The sequence below is a fragment of the Myripristis murdjan genome, chromosome 22, assembly GCF_902150065.1.
Source record: "Myripristis murdjan chromosome 22, fMyrMur1.1, whole genome shotgun sequence".
Taxonomy (NCBI): domain Eukaryota; kingdom Metazoa; phylum Chordata; class Actinopteri; order Holocentriformes; family Holocentridae; genus Myripristis; species Myripristis murdjan.
The window spans coordinates 26,423,925-26,449,544 of record NC_044001.1 but is presented as its reverse complement, the minus strand read 5'-3'; the positions used below and the strand labels follow the sequence as shown (position 1 = coordinate 26,449,544).

The following is a 25,620-nucleotide window of genomic DNA, read 5'->3' as shown; positions in this document are numbered from 1 at the left end:
GGCATATGATGTCTTTCAGAAAACCAAAAGCCTGAAAAATCCTGAATTTTTAGAGAATAACATGTCCCTGAATCACCGATATTAAAGATGGAACGACTATAAGAGACATGAGTCCAGATGACATCTTTTACAGTTGTAACCCCCCTTTGACAGTATAAGTTGGTTCATGATTCAGTTTGAGTTTTGATACTTGATAGTAACAATAAACTGTGATTTCTTCATCAAAAAATGTCAGCCACAACTGCTTATCATTATTTATTTATAGTTTAGTGTTAAATCTGAAAAATCTGAAATCCTGGATCCCACAAGGGCAGAGTGATTGCCTCTCAATTTGCACAGAGAAGAATATAACCAAGACGATGGGGTCAAATGCTGATCTACACTGAAGATACATCTGTCAGACCAAACATAAATGCATCACAGAAATCACAAGGAAACTGAAAATATGTAACTCTCATGCCTATGGAATTAAAAGCAATGAGAAAAGAACTACATTATGAAAACTATCCCATGTATTTAAGCCATTTATTTTGGTCATAATGCATTAACAGTTGTAATTTCATTCTGTGAATGATGCAAAATAAATGTTTGGTATTATTTCTCATAAAGGCCCTGATGGACCTGAGTGTTCGAAGTCATTCATGTGTTTTGTGCAAGATTTCAATGATCTCTTTATTATGTGCAGTCTTCATGCTTTTTTGTAGCATGTATGAATATTGTATTGCAGAAACAGCTGGTTACCGGTTGCATGGCTGTAAGATTACTGAGAGCGACACGGGGGCCATCTATCTCATTGTGGAGAAACGCTCAGGACTGTCCGGATGCTGTGGAGCAAAAGAAAGACAAATGATTTCGTTAGAATACACAGTGATTTTCTATAGCTCCCTAACTGAGCTGGTTTGAAACATGATTTGGAATAACTTGCGCTTTCTTGTGCAGCTAAAGCAATGCCCAGAGTCATTCAATGCATTTCAACTGGTATCCAATGGCAAAGGTGTGGAACTCTCTCAGTAAACCACTGGATTCAAACATTGTCACACCATTGAATGGGCATTACTAGTTGCATTCAATGGCATCATGGCGGTTGAAGCAGGTACAGTATGCCAACAGCATATAAGTTCTTTACCTGTGTATTCAGTGAGTCAGAGCATGAATCATGGAAAGAGGAGAGAGTCACTGTGCTCTATTTAGTCCCTGTATCCAGTCTGCCTGGTTTTCACATATGTGGGCGTGGGAATGGTAAACTTCAGAAATTGAGTGCAAACTATAAGCTGGTTTATAAATCACGAATGGGTCCCATGTGAAATGGCATGGTCACATTTATATTTCAGCCAACAATATTATAAACAAATGTGCATTTTCTCAACTAATTTTTTTCAGATTTTAGCACAGATGGCTCCATTTTAACAATTTAAAGTGCACAGTCTGAAGATCAAGTACATTTGCTATTTACATGATGTGGGGCTGGATAGGAAAATGACAACTGAGTTGATGAAGCGAAGACACTTGCTTCATGTTTGCCACTGCTATGCACCAGGTGTAGGATAGGAAAATCTGTAAGTCTTTTTACATATAAGGTAATATTTTTAAAAACAAAATTCAGTATCCCCTGTGGTCAGCTATGTGCTTTGTGTTCTCTCCTTTGTAGCCTCTCTGCAATGTCTTTGTTGATCTCGCCAACTTGTCTAAACAGGGGAAGTGGTACATGATCCGGCTGATATTTGTGTTTCTAAAAGTATGCAGCCATTGAAATAGGGATTGTTAAGTTAACACTGGCCATGTTTCATCATTTCAGTGGCAGCGTTGACCTGATCCAAAGTCAGGTTGTGAGTGATGAACTCATCCAGCTTCACCTTCTTATCCAAGTAGGCATTCACCATCTGAAGTACGCCATCCTTACCCTTAAAACCTAGTCCACACAATATACACACATCACCAGTAACATTTACAGAATTGAACTGACAGACCCATAAATAAAATCAAACCATGCAACCAAGTTGAGAAATTTGTTATCACAATCAAAGGTTAAGTAAAAGGAAACTAGGAAAGCTGTGCACACAGGATGACACATAAGATTGACCTTCCATTGCATTGTAACAAACATCATTCCTCCCTCTCTGATCACAGATTGTCATTATGTTTTTTTATTATTATTATTGTAATTTAATCAGATAGACAGCACTGTGGCACATAGTTAGTGCTGTTGCCTCATATCAAGAAGGTCCTTAGTTTAATTCCCAGCAGGTTGGCAAGGTCCATTTCTGTGACATTTGCATGTTCTCCCCACATGTCTGTGTGGATTTCCACTGGGAGCTCTGATTTCCTCCCACCGTCCAAAGACATGTGCGTCAGGTGAACTGGAGCTACTAAACTGTCCTCAAGTGTGAACGTGTGAAGACTGGCGACCTGTCCAGTTTCTGCACCTTCCATCCGATGAGTGCTGGAATTAGCTCCAGCACCCCACAACGCTAATTAGGATAAGCAGCTTGAAAAATTAATGGCAAAAAAATAATAATAATAAATGAATGTATTATTATATCAGCTATCTGACTTGAGGAGAAATTCCATGTGGTGTGAGAGGATTTTACTCAAGGGTGTGTCAAACCTACAACGAAACCCGCTTCAATCTCCCTTGAGGAATTGCACATCCATCAAAAAAGTCCAGTAGTCTGGCTTTGAATTGAGAATTTTAATGTCCTATGAAGGTATTGATGTTGCCTCAAAAGCTTTTCCACCCTGATCAGAGCAAAACTCAGGGAGAAACATAATCCTGGCAGTTCTTGTGTTATTTTGGTGCAGAAATTGTTAGTTTTAAAGATGCTGAATAGCTGTACAAACTATCACCACTTCAGTCCAAAGATACTGGCATTGCAACTGTCCTTCAGAGTCAAAATCGATGTAACTCTAATGTTGTTGAACAAGGAAGGCTCGCACACCCAAACAACCTTTCTCTTGAGATCAAATTCATGTGCAGTTTTTTTTTTGTTGTTGTTTGTTTTTTGTTTTTTTTTGTAGTTGCCCAGGAAAAGCAAGAAACACAGATGCTCTGGTATTGTGCACCTTCACCTGTGTACCCGATAAAAATGCAAGCAAACAATTTATCAAGTCTGCTGAAAACTACCATATGATCACTGTAATTTTGCACACTGGGTCAGACACCACCTAGTGGCTGGTCTCTGATAGGGCAACAAAGCAACTATCAATTTCAGCTACACCTCAAAAATACATTTACATTTAAATACATCACAGAGCAAATATAACTCCAATACAAGTTGAAATCATTAACGAACAGAAGATGCAATAATTTTTCAGCATTGAATGTAAAAACAAAACAATATAATATAGCCTTTCTCAAGCAGAATATGTTGTCATTCTATACTAATGGATTATACAGAAAATGCAGGTCTAAATCGAATGAACAAAGAGAGGGAGGTATGAAATTGAAGGAAAAAGAGGGGGCGGAGAGAGAAAACCAGGGAGCAGTGAGAGGAGACATGATTTAAAATGTGTTAAATTAGTATGATGACTCTTAGTTTGAGAAGAAAAGTCATGTCCAAGGGATAGACTCCCCTGCGCTGAACATCTCAAATCAAGAGCAAAAGCTGCATTCTACAGCATCTGTTGGGACTTTGATCGACTCCTCCATTCCCTGGATATCTGCTGGTGAGATCAAGACTTTTTTGTTTGATTTCCTTTTTTGCAATGCATTGCTGTTTTTGAGTTGAATTTTTGCATTCTGAAAGGGATTTTTGCCTGGGGACTGATATAAAGGATTTTAAATATTTTTGAATATTTAAATTTTTTTATGGACATTATGGACATTCTGAGAGACCCTGGAAATTTAATTAAGTGCATGCTGTTCCCACTGATATAATAAACCTGTTTATTGAAAGCGAAATTGTTTGGTCCTTTAAATTTTGAGAGTGAACATATGATTTAGTTTTTTTAACGTTGACAGTCAACAAATTTACAATAGTGTGCCGAACTTTTTCTGGAACCAGGCTTTGAATATAACACTGATTGTTACAACATGTTGATAAGCACTTGCATATTTTTGTCCACATTTTTGCTTTCTCTATGTGTGTACAGTGTATGTACATTTTCCATCTACACTACTTGTGAAGGTCTGATGCTGCTGTCCTGGCTGGATTTCGGTGACCCCAGGCCCAGCGCTCTCCACAATACCACCTCCCTCATGACCCAGGACTGTTGGGAAACCATCCTTGTGTTTTCCTTCAAAAAGGTGGTACAGGTCCGAGTAATCTCCAGACAACACTGATTGGTGACTGGACTTTATGTTTCTTTAAAGTTGAAAGAGTTTTATGTACATATACATCTGTCATTTCAGAATAAATAACAAAGTGAAGAAGAGAAGAACACCCAGTCTCACAAATTGAGATTCACTCTGCAGAGTCTCTCCAGCTGAAAAACAGAGGATATGATAATGAAAGAGTGAACTACAAAGTCCCTCCTACCCTCTCCTACCTCCTACCACTCCATCCAGAGTTTCACCAACTCTTCACCACCTCCACCCCACCATGCATGAAGAAGAGTAAATTTAGTTCAATGACCTTACAGGTATCTGTGGACTAAACAAAAACTAAAAATTCTGTTCTGACATTATTCTCACAATTCTGACTTTCATTTGAAATCTGACTTTAATCTCAGAATTCATACTCTATCAGATTGTTCAATTTCTGAGATTAATTTCTGAACTCATTTTTATTTTTATTTTTATGTGCCCCTAATCATTTTTGTTTGATTCTGTTTATGTTAATATAATAAGGTTTAGATTCATGTAGAGTAGGGTAAAAGCTACTTTAAAGTCAGGGGATGAATGTGAGCACATGTATAGTCAGACAAATGTGTTTGTGTTTTTGCCTTCAGAGTTTATGTCTCTCACCTTGACATGGATCTCATTGGCCTGAGGAGGAGCTACTTCAATCTCCTCAATCACCAAAGGCTTGTCAGGCTCCCAGGCCACCGCCGCCTTGCACTTGATAACCTGCAAAGAGTCACATCTGAGTCAGATGTGGCCAAAGCAAAAAGAGCAAAAGTTCTCACTGTACGATATTTTATTTAGTTCATCACTGTTTCAACAAAAGAGGTTTATCATGGTGTAATAATGTGTGGATGCAGTTTAATCATACAAGTGAAACATTCCACCTTACAACTGTATTGCCATGTAGTGGCTCTCAACCTTCTTAGCATCAAGGACTCCCAAATTGGGACCTGTATTTGATAAGATGTAGTCTCTGGGATCCCCATCTGATAAAATTTGACATATTGTGAAATAATAGTGATATTAAAATATTCCTCATTTTCCCGGGGACCCCCTGGAACACCAACAAGGACCCTTGGGGATCCACAGACCCCAGATTGAGAACCACTACCATCAGCACAACCCAAAAAAATCTTCCAGGGTCACAGGTTTATAAAGTCAAACACAAATAGCCACATTTCAGTAAACCCTGAGATCAGTGGCTGATTGATAAAATGAAAAAAAAAAAAAAAAAAAAATCACAAACATTACATGAAGCATCACATGAATCACAACAGTTAAAAAGCCATTCATGTGTCATAAAGAAATACTACAGTACACCACACCACAACAGTTTTATTGGACTGGCAAGTTGACCAGCTGCCTTCACTCTTGATATGGGTGACATGAACACATGATATCACCTTGCTCCGCTGAGGTTAATGTTTGTTAACTGAAGTGAACTTGCTGCCTTCCAGTGGAAATTCATTTGTGGCTGTCCAGCACTCCATCTCTGCCAAAAGCAGCAGTTTCACAAAACAGTCTGCACATTTTCAAACAGAATCCAAGCCAAAGCACAATCTGTGTATCATTGACCTGAGGGAGGAAAAACAGAGAGAGGAAGATAAAGACACACAAACAGGTGGTCCTTTGAGGTTACAAGACCATAATTCACTGTTTAAGTATAATTCATATTTTGTTTTCTTCTAACAGACCAAGCAAATCTGAGAGGAATTTTGGTTAATTTGGGACAATAGGTAAAAATGCATACATTAAATAAACCACACACATCCAGAGAATCCACTCTTACTGCAGTGATGAACTTAACACTTCACCCATTCATTGAATTGTAATGCATATAGATCAGTGACATATACACCAGAAAAGTGTTTTTTCAAAAACTTCAAATAACAGAAAAAATCTTTTTGATCAGAACTGACTCAAAACATTATGCTTGGAGTTTGAAAAGAGTAGGCTCACAAATAGACATCTGTACTATTTTTCTGTATTTTTTTTTTTTTTTTTTGAGAATTTTTGCATTTATTTTTCTTAGTTTTATTGAAGTTCTTACTTTGAGAAACAAGTGCCAGACAGTCACACCATGTGAGTTTTAGTATGTTTGGTTGAAAATTCTGAAAAAATGAGTGATAAACTGTTTTAATGTTGAATATGTTCACATAAAGCAAAGTAAAAATAAGTAAAAATTGGCACTGCTTACCCCACTCTCCCCTAATGCTGTTGTTTTTTTGTTGTGTCATTTCTCCGTTATGCATAGGGTGCATAGGAGCAAACTGAGCTCATCTGTCTATGACTAACGTTACTACAGTAGCTAGCTAGTTAATGTTACCCTAGCTGCTTTGTCGGAGATCTTGTAACGTTAGTTGCATGGGGTGATCCCTTTGGTCCCAGGCCCACTTGGGACCACGTAGTCTGAAAAAAACTCTCCACACACTCGTAAATGAAGCTTTTTGTTTCAAGGTCTTTAGTATCCCAGTTTTGAGGCTTATCCCGGCTTTGAGCATATCCGGGATATGATCTTTACATGGAAGTCAAGTCAAGTCAAGTCAAGTCATGTTTATTTCTATAGCACGTTTACAACAGCTTAGCTGAACCAAAGTGCTTCACAGTAAAAAAAAAAAAAAAGTGCACAGTAAAAAACAGGTGTAAAGGCACGGGTAAATGCTTCACAGTAAAAACAAATGCGCAGGCATAGGTAAAACAGCAAAAAAACAAACAAAGACAATTACTCTAGTAAAAGTACAATTTGCAAAAACTGCATTGAGAGAACCAGAATAATATACAAGAAAAAGTCAAGGGAATAACCTTGGGAAAGATCTAAGCGCAAGGAAATGCGAGTGAGAAGAGGTGGGTTTTGAGCAGGGATTTAAACATTTCCAGGCTCTGGGCTGCTCTGATGTGGATGGGGAGGCAGTTCCAGAGCCTGGGGGCTGCAACCGAGAATGCCCTATCTCCTCAGGTCTTTTGTCGGGACCTAGGTACTGCCAAGAGCAGTTGGTCAGCTGACCGCAGGGCTCTGGAGGGAGGAGCTCGGACAGATAAGAGGGCGCCAGTCCATGAATGCATTTGTAGGCCGTGAGCAGTACCTTGAAGTCAATACGGTAACGGATCGGGTACCAATGAAGTGAGGATAAAACCGGGGTGATGTGATCATGTTTCTTAGTGCGGGTGAGAAGCCGGGCAGCTGAGTTTTGAACTAGCTGTAGGCGGCGGAGCTGTGACAGATCGACACCAGTATATAGGGAATTGCAGTAATCCAGCCGTGTTGTGATGAAGGCATGGATTACCCTCTCCAAGTCACTCTGGGACAGGTAGGCCTTGATCTTTGCTAGGGTACGGAGCTGGAAGAAGCTGTTTTTTACCACTGCACTGACCTGCTTCTCAAATTTGAAGCCGCTGTCAAAATCACGCCAAGATTTCTGACGGAGGGCCGGATGTTGGCGGCAAGGGGGCCGAAGTTGTCAGTGGAGGGGACTGGAGAGGTTTTGCCAAAGACGACGATCTCGGTCTTGTTCTCATTAGGGTTTAGGAAGCTTGTACCCATCCACTCCCTGATATCAGCTAGACAATTGAGGAGTGGCTGAAGTGTAAGCCTTCCCTCAGCCCTGAGAGGGAGATATAGCTGGATGTCGTCTGCAAAGCAATGGAAGGAGATACTGTGTTTGGCTAGGATTTCCCCGAGGGGTAACAAGTACAGCAGGAAGAGGAGTGGACCGAGGATACAGCCTTGAGGGACCCCGCAGGTAAGTGGGGCTACGGTAGAAAAAAACTCTACTACCTGGACGGAGAAGCTAGGAGACCTCTGTGCCTCTGTACTGTGAAACCATTGGCAGCCCTGATGCCTGGGACTGGGAGACAGGAACTGTCAGACTTGGTCCAGCCTTATGGAGTCACTTCCTCCCCTTAGTCTTTGCATGTTGCATCAAATCGGGGGTCTGTCCTGTCAGATAAGCTGCATGTACTGTTGGTGGTTGCTATGGGGTTGTTAGGGGGATAGGGCCCTTAGTGGGGGTTCTGTGTAGTTCCCATCACCCAGTGGCGCCTTCCCATTCCCTCAATGCTATCACAATGGTCATTTAGGGTTAGGGTTTAGGGTTTGGGTTTTAGTTATCCCTGAGTTAGGATCGGGGGTATCTCCCATTCTAAGTTGCAAGTGTGAAAAGACATTTAGCTTAGGGTTAACTGAAGACATTAACCCTAGGTTTTGATTTACAAGTGTTAATCCCTAACCTTATCTTCTACATATTCATTAACCCAGGGTTTATCTTCCACTCTACACTTAGCCATTTCACACTACACTTCATCCTGGGTTAATAATCAGGCCAGGGCTAAATGTAAATTACTTATTAAACCTCTTCTACCTTGCTGGTTCCATCAGTGTGTTTGTCATTGCTGCGTGGCCCATCTTTGTTTAAATCTACACAACTTTATTTAAAGATCTTTTGACAGGAACTCCAAGGTTTACAAAGATCACAGATATGTCCTGCTGAATTCCAGGGAAATGTGTATAAAATGATACTCAAGATGTCTAGATATTTTCTGTTTGACGTAATGCTGCAGCCATCAAGCAATGGCATCTTGGGTTTGAATATTTCATCAATATTAGTGTGATGTAGCTTCATGAAGTGTTGCAACCAGATACACAATATGTATATCACATTGTCATACAATAGTGGAAATGCATTTTCTAATCTTTTGTAATGTATTTTGAAGGAGAAGATGAAGTGAAAGCCCACTAAATGCAAAATAAATCCTGAGTTGCGTTTTTTGTTGTCATTGATAAGCTCAGGGCTGGCTCTGGCCTCCAGGGAGCCCTTTGCAAAAAATAATTTTGGGGCCACACGCTGCAAAGCCAAGTCTCACAGTCTGCATATGAAGACAAGTGTCTCATGTTAATTCAGAGACATAATACTAATACTAATAAGTATCATGCTATTAATACTAATACTAATAAGTAAGCAAGGCTCATTCTTGGTCCCCATGCACGTAATTTTAACATGTTTCCTCTCTGCTGCTTCATCAGGGAGCACGGGGTTTCACTCCCCTGCTATCCTGAAGACACTCGCTGTCCAATGCCCCTCTGTCACATCAAATCTCAAAATCTGTCTTGAGGTGGGGTGACTGTTGGTGACACATAACTTCCTCTGGCTGATTTACCTTGTTTTGATTTTCTTTAACTTAGGGCTTTAAGATTTGATCAGATAAGAACTCAATATAACCTTTAACTTTAAAAGATAAGAACAACATTGCCCCTGGATATCTAAAATCTCAAATTACTATGGCTGAAAAACAATATACAAAAAAACAATTTATTCCTATAAACAAAGTTCAAGTCCTGCAGAATCCAAAGAAAATTTCTGCAGGTTGAAGCCCATTTTATTTCTTTAGTATCAGTTTGTGGAACTGTTAGGAACTGAGAACAATGCAAATTGAGGAACAGACATTATTAACACAGGTAAATTTGTGCCATGCTTATCCATGCCATTATGTTTTAGTCAAATAAGTCAAGTTATACACACGTATGTACCAAACCTAACCTGCTGCTGGCTAATTTGCAGAGTGATTATTTTTATGATGTCAAGTTGAGCAAAGACCAGTCTAGCCAGTAATATGGCCTGTGAAATCCTGATCTAATTACTTGTGTCTGACTGAACATGAATGCATCACAGAATTCAGAGAATTTATGGAAAAATGCGTTGAAAATACACAAATGTATGCATGTGCATATGGAATTAAAAATGAATGAATATCCCATGATGGACTGGCGACCTTTTCAGGGTGTTTCCCCTGCCTTCTGTGTTCTACCCAATGAGCGCTGGGATAGGCTCCAGTACCCCCTGCGACCCTTACAAAGATTAGTGGCTTGGAAAATGAATGAATGCATGAAAGAACATCTCATATATTTAAGCCATTTATTTTGGTCATGAATACAAAATGCCACACATTTAGAGTTTTCAAAGTCGGATATGTATATTGTGCATAATTTGAATAATCTGAACAATATAAACAGTTTGGCAGGGTCAAATGCTGATCTAAACTTAAAATACATGTGCCGGACTACAAATAAATTCATCAGAGAACTCCGAAGGAAACTGTTGAATATGTATGCATATTCCATACGCCTGAGATTAATGATATTATATCCCATATATTTAAGCCATTTATTTTGGTCATAACACATTGACAATTGAAGTTTCTTTGCAGAATATTGCAGAATAAATGTTTGATATTTTTCCTCATTATGCCATACATTTATCTTTGAGTGTTCCATGTCATGCATGTGTTTTGTGCATAATTTCAATAATCTCTTTATTATATGCAGTCTTCATGCTTTTGTTTGGTGTTACATGTGTGAATATTGCATTGTTGAAATAGCTGGTTGCTGAATAGTTGTGGGATTACTGAGAGCGACACTGGGGCCATCAGTCTCATTGTGGAGAAACGCTCATGACTGTCCGGATGCTGTGGAGCAAAAGAAAGACGAATGATTTCATTAGAATACACAGTGAGTTTCTATAGCTCCCTAACTGAGCTGGTTTGAAACATGATTTGAAAAAACTTGTCCCTTCTTGTGCAGCTAAAGGAATGCCCAAAGTCATTCAATAGACTTCAGTCAATAACCAGTAAACATTATTTGTGTTTTCAGTCAATCAGAATATGAATCATGGAAAGAGGAGAGATTAAATAGGGATTGCTAAATTACCATTGGCCATGCTTCATCATTTCAATGGCATCGTTGACCTGATCCAAAGTCAGGTTGTGAGTGATGAACTCATCCAGCTTCACCTTCTTGTCCAGGTAGGCATTCACCATCTGAGGTACGCCATCCTTACTCTTAAAACCTAGTCCACACACACATCACTACAGAATTTAACTGACTGTTATCCAGAGCGACTGACAATGAGTGAGGAGACAAGGGACACGCCTGCTGATGTAGAGATCAAATCTACAGACTTTCAGTTACAGGACAGTCCCTCTAACCAGTAGGTCATCCAACTGATGGCTATATTATGATTTAAACAGGAAGCAATAAACAGATTCATATCATAAAACCAAACTCAGATATTAGTTTCCATTATCAAAGGTTAAGTAAACGGAAACAAGGAAAGCGGTGCATCAACATCTGTCGGTGATGATGGACATTTTTGGCTGATGGGTGTCTCACCTCCAAACAGAGTGCCCTTCCATGTGCGTCCAGCAATCAGCTGAATGGGTCGGGCTGAAAAGTCAGCCATGTCTGTCCAGCCAACCATCACGCTGACACCCCAGCCCTGCATACAGGACTCCAAGGCACTGCGCTAGATCAGAAGAAACAGCACAGGGTCAGTCAACAAAATGGGCCTGTGACCAGAGAACTGCTCGTAGGTTTCAGTAGTTTAGATCTGAAAGAGGTCAGTAACGCCCATTGTACAGTATACACAAGGAACACACATGTGAAGGCAAAAGCTTGACCTACACAAGCTGTTTACTTACATAGCACACACACATAGAATGACCAATGTAGGTCCAGTCTGAGTTTAGACATATTTTGACACAGGGGAAATGAAGGCAATGTCATGCTGGAGAGAGGTTTTAAAAATGGCTACCATGGAGGAATGTATGGTTAACATGATCACCACAGAAGAGTTTTGCAAAAATGACAGTACAACTGAATTCTCATAATATTTACCTTGGTAAAGAACTGACCTCTTTACCAACACATGAATGTGAGGAATGTCTTCATTTGCATATGTGTTCCCTGTATCAGAATGTATGGGCTTTGGACAGTCAGTGGCAATAAAGTTTCTAGGCCTTCCTCCCACTAGCGGGGATCCAGCAGTGATTAATGATCTGCCCATCACTGACAGCTAGAAGACTGTGGTTGTACTGGACAGGTCTCTTATGAGTGTGAGTAACAACTCATATATGAATGTGAAGCAGGGTGTTGCTGGACAATAGAAAGTCCACTGAACTGACTTAGATTTCTCCTAATATTGGGTGCCAAATCCTTCAAGGAAAGTATCCTTGCAATTCCTCTATCTGCCTCACCATGACTTCAACATTCCCGACACATTCCAGGGAGAAGTCCACTCCTCCATTGGTCATCTCCTCCAGCACTTTGCTGATGGGTTTGCTGTGGTCCTTTGGGTTCACAAAGTCGGTGGCACCAAACACTTTGGCCTTCTCAAACTTCTCCGGGTTGACGTCCACAGCAATAATCCTCTTGGCTCCTGCAGCCTTGCAGCCCATGACCGCAGCCAAACCCACAGCTCCCATGCCAAACACAGCACATGTGGAGCCTGGTTCCACCTGGAGAGAAAGACATTGTGGTCAAGATGGCACACCAGAATGACCTTCCACTGCATTGTAACAAACATCATTCCTCCCTCTCTGATCACAAATTGTCATTATGTTGATTATGACTTGAGGAACCATTCCAATGTGGTGCTGGAGGATTTTACTCAAGGGGCTGTCAAACGTGCAGTGAAACCTGCTTCAATCTCCCTTGAGGAGTTGCAAATCCATCTTTAAGAATTTGAGTAGTCTGGCTTTGAATCAACAATTTTAATGTCCCATGAAATGACTTCTCAAAAGCTTTTCCACCCTGATGAGAGTAAGCCTCTGGGGGAAACACTGAACACACTCCTGCCAGTTTTTGGGGTAATTTTGGCACAAAAATGGTCAGTTTTAAAGATTCTGAATTTCTGCCCAAATATTATATGGCATTCTTCAAAATCCAAATTGGTGTAACCATAATGTTCACACACCTTGGCAGTGTTAACAGCTGCTCCGTATCCTGTGCAGATCCCACAGCCAAGGAGACAGACTTTGTCCAGAGGGGCTGCAGGGTTGATTTTAGCCAAACCCATTTCGTTGACGACAGTGTACTCAGAGAAGGTGCTGGTTCCCATAAACTGCAGCACCTTCTTGCCCCTACAGGTCAACCTGCTTTCTTCAGGCGACATCACACTGTAGCGAAGTCTGGACCTACATTAGAAAGTTGACAGTGATTTTTACTATCTCTTTTTTTGGCATTTCTGTTTTATTTGACAGCAACAGCAGAGAGAGACAGCAAAAGCATGGAAAAGAGAGGGGATAAGATGCAGCAAAGGGCTCAGCTTGGATGTGAACCCAGGCTATTGTGGTAAGGACTTAATCTTGCTACGTGGTACACACTAGAGGCTGACACGGGAGTGGATTTTGACTCCCGCTCCCCCCACTCCCACAGAAATAATCCCATCCCATCCCAATCCTGAGTGAGATTTTCAAAAAAATCCCACTCCTTCCCACTCCCACAGAAGACTGATCCCATCCCGTTCCAATTCCGAGCCAAACTTTTACAGAATCCCACTCCCACGCGTCTCCCATCCATTTTTACTCCCACCCAATCCTGTGCCTTTTGAGGCCACTCGTACCAGACTCACTGGTATATTTTACTAAGACCGTGCACGTATCACACACCACATATTCCGTGTCGACACCGTCACACTCGACTCTCGCAAACTTTTCAAGAAGTGATGATTTCCTGGAAATGTCTCTAAGTTTCATAGACAGGTCCTTGTTTTGAACTTTACGTGACAACTCAGATTTTATCTGCTCTTGATTTGCCACCGTGGAAGTGTTTGAAGCACGCGACTCCATTTCTGGCTCTGCTCAGACAAACAAAAAAGTGTGTTTTTAATGTTAATGACTAAAATGTTAATGACTAAAATGCACACAAATGAAATAGAAATTACCTTAAATTAACTGAGGTAACAAATAAACAACACTTTATTTATTTATTTAACAATTATGATGTTATAGCAATAAAAGGTGAAAATGATATGTTATTAATGATTGAACAAAAATGACAAGAGGATGCATCAGTAATTATTTCACCTGAGGGTTGATGTTGGGTCAATGCATTTAACTTCAAAAAGGAATCCTGAGGAATTCGGGAATTCCAAAAAAAATGTCATCCTCTAGTACACACTCTACCAGTCGAGTCATCAGGCTGCCCCAATTTGTATATCACTGTATATTTGTGAACATGATAACATTTTCTTAAAGTTGAACAAACTATGGTGTGATGGTAGAATCAAAAACCTAGAGCTGGTCCATACTGTGGAACAATAAATATTTGTTTGAGTCACATCAAGTTCCTGTGTGATCCTGTTACTGCCGCTGTGCAACTATACTGCAGTGTGTCGATACTAATCACTTTTTGTAGCAATTTGTGGTCTTCAGATTCCTTTCTAGTCACACTCCTTTGTGTTTCTCTAACGCTGTTCACACACGGTCTCGCACCCCTAAAGAAGTTGTAATGACTTTTCTACACCCTTAAGTTTAGGTGAATATAACAAAGTATTTACAAAGTGTTGAAATTTCAGCAAACTACTTCCCTCTCTAATCCTCCTGGTCTTCCCTGTGCTGTGGATGTACACCATAACCTGGGCTCTGATTCTCTCTTTGACAGCAGAAATTTGGCTTTTCCCAGGAATGCACTACCCCTCCCACATAGCTCACCTCAATCTAGATGCAGACAAACCATACCTTGTAAAAATTTTGTTCCTATTCAGCCAACTCCCTGCTGATACACCCACTGTACCACCAGTAACCTTGAATTTGGGTTTTTATTAACATTAGATCACTTTCCCATGAGATGATGGTGCTCAGCGACCTGATCAGTGAACTCATCCTTGACATGATGGATTTATGTGAAACTTGAAGCCAAATGTTTTTCCTCCCTTTAAATGAAGCTTCACCATCCAACTGTTCATTTTCTCATGCTGCTAGGTAGCAATGAAAGGCGGGCATAGCGCTAATCTATATTGCTGAAATGTTCTCCTAACATCCATATCTTACCTCACTTTGCTTCCTTTTAGTCCATCTCCATGAAGCAATTCTGCACTACCTCATCTTTCTTCATACTCGTGCTCTATCACCCCCAAAAGGCCCTTTAGTCAATTTTTAAATTAGCTCTTTGATTTTATCTCTGATATTATCACTACAGTGGATAAAATCCTGATATTGGTGGACTTTAAAATCCACATCAGTAACACTTTTGAGTCTCTTAATGACTGTTACAGATATCATAGGCACTTTTGGCTTCAACTAGTATGTATATGAACCCACTCAAGCCACACTTTTGATCTTGTCCTAGCTCACAGCCTAGATGTCTCTTGCATGCATCTATCCCTGCTGCCCTGCTCTGCTGCCCTGTCTGACCATTTTCTCCTGTTCCTCCCAGCCACCTCGAGCACAATCCATAGCATCAATGCCTTTACCACTGTTAGAGTTGCTCACCTGCCAGCCTCTTGTTTGCTTGACCTCCTCCCTGCTAAACTCTACAAAGAGCTCCTCCCAGTCCTCTGCCAAACAATGCTCAATCATCTAAAATTGTCACTTAAATCTGGCATTTTATCCTTTACTTTTAATCTGGCCGTGGTCAGGACCCTGCTTAAAAAAAACTAACGTTGATCTTGAAGCCTTAAATAATTACAGGCTGATCTCCCATTTTTCTCTATAATACTTGAAAAATGTAGCTGCTCAGCTTCTAGACTATTTATTCTCCAACAATCTGTTTCAGTCAACTTTTCAGTCAGGCTTCAGGTGTTTTCATTCTACTAAAACCGCACTTACTGTGGTGACAAATGATCTTTTGCTTGCCATGGAAACTAGTGCAACCTCTATTCTTGTCTTAAAACCAATCTTAAAATCTGATTGGTATTCGTGGCCTGGTGCTCTCTTGGTTTAAATCCTATCTCTCACAGAGAAAGCAGCATATTTACTACAATAATATGACCTGAGAAACGAGAACTTAACAGTGGTATTCCTCAGGGCTCATTTCTTGGCCCTCTCTTTTTCTCTATCTACATGCTCCCTCTGGGTGATATTGTTCATTAGCTTCCACTCTCTAGGCATGTCCATGTGCTGTTAAAGGTTAGATGCCCTCATATTTTCTGATGCTTATGCTTATCCTGATGCGTACTTCTCCACTCCCCCACCCCCTTCAGTCAAGGCCCCATGCTGCTTTAGCTGTCTTTATTTTGTCTGCTAGTGTGTTTTCTTCTGCATTATGACTGTATTGTTTGTAATTTGCCCACTGGATCAGCACCTATTTCACAACTGTCTGGCCACGAAGGGGTCTCCTCTCTCTGTGGTCAGGGGCTTTTGTCTTGTTTTGCCTCTTGTATACCTGTGGGCCTGAAAAGCCTTTTAAGACAGTAAATAGTTATTTGGGGCTTTAAACAAACTTAATCTTGAACTTATTTACATACAATTATGAACCATCTCTGTGTCCACATAGGATCATCAGGATGATGTTTTGATTCTTTCTGTTCCTGTTTTTGAGAGAGGTTTGCTTGTTCAAATTAAGATGAAGCTGTCATAGGAATCATACATATATGCAAATCATGTTTAGAGTGGTAGAAAAGTAAATGGTAGAAAAGTAAATGGCAGAATCAAAGCAGCTATGTTCACGAATGGAGACAAAAAATTTAGGAGGGACTGCAGATAGTCGAGTGAACTCACCATCCCTTTTCACACAGGTTGGTCTTAGGACTCTTGCAGAAGCGACACTCTTTGCATTGGTAGACAAACAGTGGAATCACTTTGTCTCCTGAAAGACAGACAGAGGAACTTCTATATGAACTTTTGAAATGTTGCACAAAATAAAACTAGAATTACATAAATCCATCAGCTCAGATGAATTGTTTGTTTTTGTTTTTGTTTTGTATTGCTGTTTTAGTGGAAGCTAATGTTGGCCAAATTTATTATTGTCCAAAGACAAAAAAAAGTACTTGAATCGCACCTGATGATTTCTTCAATTCAAAATTCTAGGATTACATATGGATACATTTGCATATTTGTTGTTCCAAATTTGTATTTTTCTCTGTGTATAGTGTGTGTACTTTTTTCATCTAAACTATTTCACTTGGAGGTCTGATGCTGCTGACCTGGCTGGAATTCGGTGACCCCAGGTCCAACGCTCTCCACAATGCCAGCTCCCTCATGGCCCAGGACTACTGGGAAACCATCGTTGTGCTTTCCTTCAAAAAGGTGGTACAGGTCCGTGTGGCACAGACCAGTCGCTACGATCTGCACCAAAGATGAAAACCACACAGTGATAACACTGATTGGTGTTTGAACTTTTTTGAGCTGCAAGAGTTTTATGTAAAAAATCATCAGTTATATCGGAATAAATCACAAAGGGGGGGATGCAAAAGAGAACATCCAGGGCTCTATTTTAATAGCGAATGCATTCAAACCTAGTGATATCATCTCTGGGATATGGCTAACTTATTTTTGCAATTTTCTTTGCATTATCTTGGCAATAAGAACTATCTTGACGGTATCTGAGGAAAGAGGGCTGCCGCAGGGATTAATGCCACTAGTAGGAGGAATACATTTGGAGTTTGGGCAGACTTCACCAAAGGCCAATCAAATTAGCTTCTCTCATTCCCTTTAAAAGCAGCACACTCCCCTCTACATGACACACACTGTAATGGAAGACATAAGACCAGTTTCTCCAGTCTTCTCTGCATGTGTAATTCATGCAGAACATACCTAGACCTATATAAGTACCTATATATAAACCTATATAATTAGCATTGCTACTTCCCAACATTGCAAATAAAGCCTAGTGACACTCCAGTCACAATGAAAGGCCGAACAATTGTGTTTTACATCATTGGAGAGAGGGCATTTTTGCAAGGTGGAGTGTTTAGTCCTGTAAAATGTGGTAAGGTTTTAAGATTAGAATTACAATTAGGTTTTGATTCATGTAGAGTAAGAGTTAAGGCTACTTTAGAGTCAGGGGAAGAATATGAGCACATGTATAGTCAGATAAATGTGTTTGTGTTTTTGCCTTCAGAGTGTATGTCTCTCACCTTGACACGGATCTCATTGGCCTGAGGAGGAGCTACTTCAATCTCCTCAATCACCAAAGGCTTGTCAGGCTCCCAGGCCACCGCCGCCTTGCACTTGATAACCTGCAAAGAGTCAAATCATAGGAATCAGCCCAGATCGGAGCCAGATGTGGCCAAAGAAAAAATAGCACATAGTCTGTAGAAAAAGGTTATAATCCAGAAGAAAGGGTATAATCCAGGGGACACATTTTATTGATTTTATACTAGTGTGGGCATTAAACAGTGATGCAGATTTTGAATTAAGTGGTCTTTGACCTGACAGCCTCTGACACAAGAATTACATACTTATTAACCCCTCCAACCCAAATTGCCAATTCCCACCTACTGGCTGTGGAAAAGGGGGAAAAAAAGGTGCAGAGCTAGTTGTTATCTGGTTGGATGGTAACATTATTCAGATATTCAATAAAGGGCTCCAGGCTCCAGGTCTTGTTACAGTTTTTCTCGATTGCTAAGACACATTTCTCGAAAGTTGCTCTGCTTTTCTCTAATCTGTGAACACAAAACCCAATTTTCAAGCTACATTCACAAAACCTCAGACTCCTTGCAAAACCAAACTCTCACCTCAAAACAGTTCAATCTGTGCTCAAAACTGAACTGTGTTGTCAAATTGTGCCCCGAGTCAATCAAAATTAAAAACACTACTGAGCAGTCCCTAAACACTACATAGAAAAATAGAAAACACAATGCTCAGGACATGAAGCTGTAGAAATAAATGTTTATTGTTCACTGTAGGCTAAATGCATGTTGCAAAACCAAAAACCTGTGCATTTAGCACTTGTATATAGTAAAAAAAAAAAAAAAAAAAAGTACAAAAACAGAAATCTTGTGCATTTACACGTAGCACTTGCACAGTACAAAAACAAACTGAAATCTTGTGCATTTAGCACTTGTATACAGTAAGCCTATGTAAAAATAAAGCACAAAAATATACAAATGAGAAGTGCATTACTCAGCCACAGCATCATTTCTCCGTACTGGGTCGACCTCCTCGACCACCTCGACCACCTCTCACACGATCTCCTCCCCTCAGATTTCTATCCATTGTAGTGCCTCACAAAGCAGTGCTCTCTGAACTGGCTTATATATGCTCCCTCACATCATTAGCCACAAGTGTGATCAGTTTTGAGTTGTTGTGTTCAACCAGTGACACCAGAGGCCTGTACCATAAAGCTGGATTTCAGCTTAGCGAGCTAACTTCAGGCTTAACCCTGGCTTTTCTGTACCATAAAGGTGGCTTACTTTTTATCGGGCTGCGTTGCCGTGGTAACGTATGCTGAACACCTAACCTGCTCCGGAGCAGGTTAAGTTGAGGATAAGAGCTCAGCAGGTAGAAAAGCCCCACCTACTGACCAATCAGCTCTCTGGGAAAATGGCCTGCCCATTTTCCCTTTCTTCTTCTTTTATAAAATTAAAATTAATACATTTTACAATTCTTCTTGTATTTTTTGTTTGTTTGTTTTTTTTGTTTCTCATGACTGCACTGTCCAACCAAAAATTGATCTTGTAGACTGATGTAGCCTAATGTTTTTTTTTTTTTTTTAATGTTTATGAAAATAAATTAGGGGAATTTAATTCAGAGGGTTAAATAAAAGTTTGATAAAATACACGCCAGCCTCTGGGCTCCTTTAGGTTTCCATTAGTTTGCTCATATTTAGTATTTAGGGAGTCTGCCCTGAGAAGTCCACATGAGAGTTGATGCTAAATGTTTTACTGTCTTTAAGTGACAGTGAAATAATATTTTAACCAGCAGAATAATCACGAGGCGTCAGATGCTTTATAAAATGAAATATCAAAACCAGTTGAATCAAAGTGACGATTCTGACGAAACTCAAACTGAAGGCAGCGGTCCAGCGAGGGTCGCCCCTCACTGTTAGAGAGGGCCAGTTCCTCTGCGGGAGTGTATGGCTGAGTGGGAGACACATTCATTTATTGAACACGCACGTTACTGTAGTCAGTTCTACTCGTGCCGTCATGGTGTGGAAGTCAGATTATAATCCCACTAATTTACACATTGACACAGACGGCGATTTTTTGCCAGCATTCCTTGCGGCTTTTGGCAGCTGCAACTGTGTTGCTTTTTGCCTGGATTATTGATTTATATTCCTCGTATTTATTAATGATTATTGTCTACTCCTCGGTTGTGACGTGTGCAGCTCGGGTAGATTTTTCCATGTCTGCGATTGGTCGCATGCAGCAAACCCTGCCCTTTTTATGTGAGCGCGCACAGATCTAGATTGGAAAGCCTGGGTTGAATTAGTGAGTTGATAGCCGGCTTTATGGTACCGAAAATCCTGAGTGCTGATGTCTCGTTAAGTGAAGCCAGATAAGTAAGAGAAAGCCCGACTATGTTAATCCAGCTTTATGGTACAGGCCTCAGTGCTTTACTTGTGTTTGACTTTTGCCACCAGTGCTCACCATTATGCAACACAGGTGCATCACAATGAAAATGTGTTGGTAAGTTGTGTGTGAGGGCTGGCCTCTGTGTGGGGAGCACCGCCCCTAGTAGGCAGGGTTACATATATATAAGCCCAGGTGGGGACAATTAGGGCCTCTTTGTTTGAAGCCTGGTGGCTGCAGGGAGGGTTGTGTGTGCAGGTAAGCTTGTGGGTGACTGCATGTTGGCAGGCATTTGTGGCTGATGTTGAATTAGTATTTTTTTGTATGTAGAGTGGTGTTGCAGCTGAAACATCAGTGATCTTGAGGCGTGCTGCTTAGGCCAACATTGGACAGGTAGGCCACAGTCCCCTAAATTTGTTTTATGTTTGGACTCATGAAATGTAGTGAGTGATCTTTTTTTTGTTCTCTAGGAGCTGACCGTGTGCCGTTCCCCAGTGTGGGACAGGGCAGCCATATTATTTATTGGTGGAAAATTCCCCAAGGTGGAAAGGTATTACAATTTTGAATGGTAAAATAGGAGGTCTAGTCCCTCTTTTTGCTGATTGTGGTTTATGATTTGATGGTGGTGGTCACTTGGTGTCTGTTTTCTCTTTTTTATTTATTCTTAGGACCGTGTGGCGTGCAGTGTGCTCATGTGCATGGGTGTACCCTGGGCTGCAATTGAACCTCCCCGCAGGAGACCCACTGCCCCTTTTTCTTCTCCCCTGTAGTTTTTAGGCGAGATGCCTTATCTCGCAGTTGATATTGTCTTTTAGCTGGTGTTAAATAAAACTTTGACTGTGGTTCCTTTGGTTTATTTCACCGACCCACCCAATTGAAGTTGTCTCCTTCTCTTTTTCAATAAAATTCTAATTGTGAACTGAATACACGTCTCTCCGCTCTCTCTGAACCTTAAATTGTTTGTGTCCACCCTTTGGGCCGGGTCACGTGTCTAAACAGGTGAAAAGTGCTTATGGTTTTGATTCAAAAACCCACTGATTCAATCAGTGGGTTCAGGCAATGGAGCATTTGGTTCAGACAATGGGGTTTAGTGTTTTAGCAATTGAGGAAAAACTGTAAACAATCCCAGCAACCACAGAAGACAGGTAGTCTAGATCAAGGATGTAGTCCCACTAGTTGTCAGATACTGGCATCCCAATTTCCTGCTTACAAGTTTGCCTCATGTGTGAGAGTTAAGAGAGTTAATGGAGCTATACAGTTGGAGGGTTTTTTGACAGAAGAGAAGAGAATCAATCAGACATCCAGGAGGATGGTTCGGGAAATAGGTGTATTGAAATGAAAATCGAATTCAAAGGAAATAAAAAAGTGATTTGGGGAGGTCAAACCTATTTGAGAGTTCTGTGAAATCAGTGAAGATTCCTTCCTCAGAGAAATCCTTGACATTAAGTAGGCCCTTGTCATGCCAGATACAGAAAGTTGGAGCAGAGGAAGAGGGTGAGAATGAGTTTTTCAAAAAAAAAAAAAAAACGGGCAAAATTTGAAGGTTTGTCCAATCTGAAATATTTATGGAACTGTATCTTATTTGAACTAGATATTAGGAAATATTGTGGATTTTGAGGGGAAGTTGAGGAGTAGTGAAAGAATGAAAGGAGAGCTTTGCCAACAGTTGGCTCATTTGATCTCTAGAAGGACATATCTTGGCCCTGCTATCAATCCTACAATTACGTACTAAACTATTTGCACACCCACAAGTTTACACTAAAATTATGAGCTATTTGCAAATGTAAATGCATGGTAATACTATTTGATATTGTTTCTTTAACGATTGAAGTTAATAGTAGGTGCACAATAGCAACACACAGCAAATGTTGCTTACTCAAACAAAGAATGTAAACTGGTGATTAGTTTGATAAATGCTGTTACTGTACTATGATAATATTATTCCAGACTGATTGAAATAGTCCAGGCCTTCAACAGCTTGAAGTGTGTGTGTGTGTGTGTCTGTGTGTGTGTGTGTGTGTGTGTCTGTGTGCGTGTGTGTGTGTGTGCATGTGTGTGTGTGTGTTAGCCCTTTAACACACTCTGCTGTCCCACAAAACCAACATCAGCCTGTGAATGTGTGTGTTTTAGGGAGTGGGGCAAAGGCGCTTTACCCCAGGACAGATCAAAGCAGCTGGACGTGCTTGACTAGTTTCAGAGCTCGAAATCTCAGCAGCCCTGATGGTAACAGTGATGCAAGTGGCATGCCTTGCAGCAGGTTCACCTAGTTTTGTTTATTTTTGATCCCCCTCAGGTAATTGTAATTTAGTGGAGTTAACTGTACAAGTGAAACATTCATCTTCACCATAATAAAGTTCCCATTAGCACAACCCCTAAAAAATGTGGTAAGAAAAAAACAAAACAAAACAAAACAAGGTAAGAGGTTTTCAAAGCTGAACACAACTTCAGTAATCTCAGTGAATCACGACAGTTAAAAAGCCACTCATATGTCATAAAGCAATACTACAGTACACCACACCACAACAGTTTTACTGGACTAGAAAGTTGACCAGCTGCCTTCACTCTTGATATGGGTGACATGAACACATGATATCAGCTTGCTCCGCTGAGGTTAATGTTTGTTAACTGAAGTGAACTCACGGCCTTCCAGTGGAAATTCATTTTTGGCTTTCTAGCACTCCATCTCTGCCAAAAGCAGCAGTTTCACAAAGCAGTCTGCACATTGTCAAACAGAATCCAAGCCAAAGCACTAACGTATTTCACTGACCCCAGAGAGGAAAAACACAAACACAGTGGGGCCTTTTAAGGCTACAAGGCCATCTAAACTAGATATTATGTAACCTAAAGTGTAATGCATTAAGTATAATTTAAATAAAATAAATAATTTCTTGTTATTTCTGTTATTTCAATACTACCATCCACTGACTCATAATGTGAACATTCACTAACACACACACACACACACACACACACACACAGAGAGAGAGAGAGAGAGAGAGAGAGAGAGAGAGAGAGAGAGAGAGAGAGAGAGAAGGTACTGACATAGCTCCTCTTCAAATCTACACGGATGGCTGGAGTGATGGCCATTTTTAAAGAATTATTGACGCTGTGGCAAGGTTTTGTGCACCTTTGACATTCCAGTTGGTGGAAACTATAAACACTTATTAACTACTTTCAGCAAGCAGACACAGCACAACATCTTCTCACTTCTCAAGAGAATGTGACCCACTTGACTGCCCTAGTCTTGCATTGTCACTGTGGCAATTAACCACGAACATCATTTTATTCTGAACTAAATGAACATGGCAAACATTTTAATGTCTGTTCTCCCCCATTCATGTGCTGTGAGTATTGAAATCAAGTTTTTGAACAATATAGGAATCTGATAAAATTCTTGTAAACCATTATGTTAATGTGAAATCTTCGTTTGATTGTTTTTCAAATAATGTCAGATAGATATTACATGACATCGACACCATTGCTGCACATAATGTCACAAAAAACTGTAAGACCAAATGCAGTTCAGTGTTTATGCCTACCTTTCCAGCAGTTGCCATGCTTTGTTCCTGCAAAGACAAGAGTCAAGCAACCAGAGAAGAGTTGGGAAAACAGAACCTGCAGAGTGAGACAAGGAGAGGAAGAGAGATCTTGAACTTGGGGTTTAAGTACAGTTCTGTACAGTGGGATCAACCAAACAACCAGAGGGGGAGGGACTTTGGCAACGACTGGCAATGATCATGAGTTATCAATACCACAATAAATTCAGATGACTTTTCCTCTGAACTACAGATAAGCTCATCTAACTTACCCTTTTAGTAAATGTCCACACCTTTATTTAGCAAGGGAATGTTGAGCCAGTATTCATCCCTGCAATCATATCTGCAGGCTGATTTTAACACGTCACCAGCAGCTGTCACTGAATAACAGCATGGTGAAGCCCTACTTATACGTCCTGAATCCATAGTGACACTTTACAGTGATATGGAAGTTTAGAAAAACATTTGCTTGTAGGGCAATTAAGCACACTGCCTCTTTCTACTATGTGAATAACCTGAACAGTGCTGAACTCATATAAAGGACACATTCACACAAGAGTCCCTCAGTGGTCAGCATCAGATGTAGTGGCCAGGGGTTACTGTCTTAAGTGAGCATATTCTTGGAAAAACATCTGGGAGAGCGATGAGATTTAGAAACAGGACATGAACATGTGGACGCACATCTGTAACAAATCATACAGTTGAACTCATCGGCCTGTCATTGTGACTGATCTTGTTCTGCTCTGTTCAGTCCAGTTGTGGGGAAGACCAGCGCTGAAGCCTGCCAGCAGAAAGTGAGAGCCTGGGGGAGGCATGGCCAACAAATCTGCTGATCTTGTGTTTGATTTTGTCAGAGAGAACATAAGCACACTTGGTGAGTAAATCAAGGAGAAGATGAAGTGAACACACACTAAATGAAAAATAAATCCTACATTGCACCTTCTGCTGCTCACTGATAAACTCAGGGCTGGCCCTGGCCCCCAGGGGGTATTTCAGGAAGCAGGTTTACTAACTAAACCAAGTTTGTTAACCCTGAGGTAAGGGAATCGTTGGATTTTTGGTTCCAAGCGGCCAGATTAGATCAGGTCATCCACCCCAGTATTTTACACTCTGAAGCAAAACTGATCACAAGCAGGTTTACTTGAACTAATCTTGAGTTTTTGGTCAGAAAATCAGCCTGCAGCATTTACCTTTGAAGATTACTGTCAAGAACATTGCATGATTTTTTTTTTTTTTTTTTTTTTGGCAATCAGTCCACATTGAAGCCCATATTATTATTTGTGGTTAAAAGTTTTTTTTTTTTTTTTTTTTTTTTTTTAGGTAAAATATTGTTATGCTATTAGGTTTGGCTTTCTTGCTTGGTGAAAAAGCAACAACTCTGGTTTCCCCAGAGTTGTCCTTGACATTATCAAGGAGGAAATAACTTTAGATTTGCTTCGGTGACAACTTATATTTTAGTGCGATTGATTTCACCACATATTAAAATAAATATTAATCCTCACTCTTCCCCTTTTTCTCTGTTCTATCTGTCTATATGAAATCATGTGCACCTTCAGTGGACATAAATCATTAACAAGTG

The 25,620-nt window shown here is 40.4% G+C and overlaps 1 protein-coding gene and 1 long non-coding RNA gene across 3 annotated transcripts; one reads left to right on the top strand and one right to left on the bottom strand.

Moving 5' to 3' along the window:
• Positions 1-758: 758 nt before the first annotated feature.
• LOC115380622 (alcohol dehydrogenase 1-like) lies at positions 759-24,124 on the bottom strand. 2 transcript variants are annotated; one of them, XM_030081738.1, is made up of 9 exons: positions 24,045-24,124; positions 18,130-18,231; positions 17,197-17,338; positions 16,772-16,859; positions 13,027-13,246; positions 12,308-12,568; positions 11,445-11,577; positions 10,983-11,121; positions 759-824 (listed from the first exon to the last, which is right to left on the bottom strand). In XM_030081738.1, exons 1-9 carry the CDS (start codon positions 24,060-24,062, stop codon positions 791-793), a joined length of 1,137 nt encoding a protein of 378 aa, XP_029937598.1. In that variant the 5' UTR covers positions 24,063-24,124; the 3' UTR covers positions 759-790. The 2 variants fall into 2 exon arrangements, with proteins under 2 accessions (XP_029937598.1, XP_029937597.1); XM_030081737.1 differs by lacking the exon at positions 759-824 and adding an exon at positions 10,233-10,741.
• Positions 20,720-21,423, top strand: LOC115380626 (uncharacterized). The gene is made up of 4 exons (XR_003930353.1): positions 20,720-20,763; positions 20,836-20,898; positions 20,976-21,055; positions 21,174-21,423. It is a non-coding gene; the product is annotated as an uncharacterized LOC115380626 (long non-coding RNA).
• Positions 24,125-25,620: the final 1,496 nt, after the last annotated feature.

Coding starts and splice junctions, on each gene's coding strand:
- LOC115380622 (XM_030081738.1), bottom strand. Junction 13,247..16,771: donor AACCTGTGTGAAAAGGGATG/GTGAGTTCACTC, acceptor TTTCTAATGTAG/GTCCAGACTTCGCTACAGTG. Junction 11,578..12,307: donor TCGGGAATGTTGAAGTCATG/GTGAGGCAGATA, acceptor CTTCTGATCTAG/CGCAGTGCCTTGGAGTCCTG.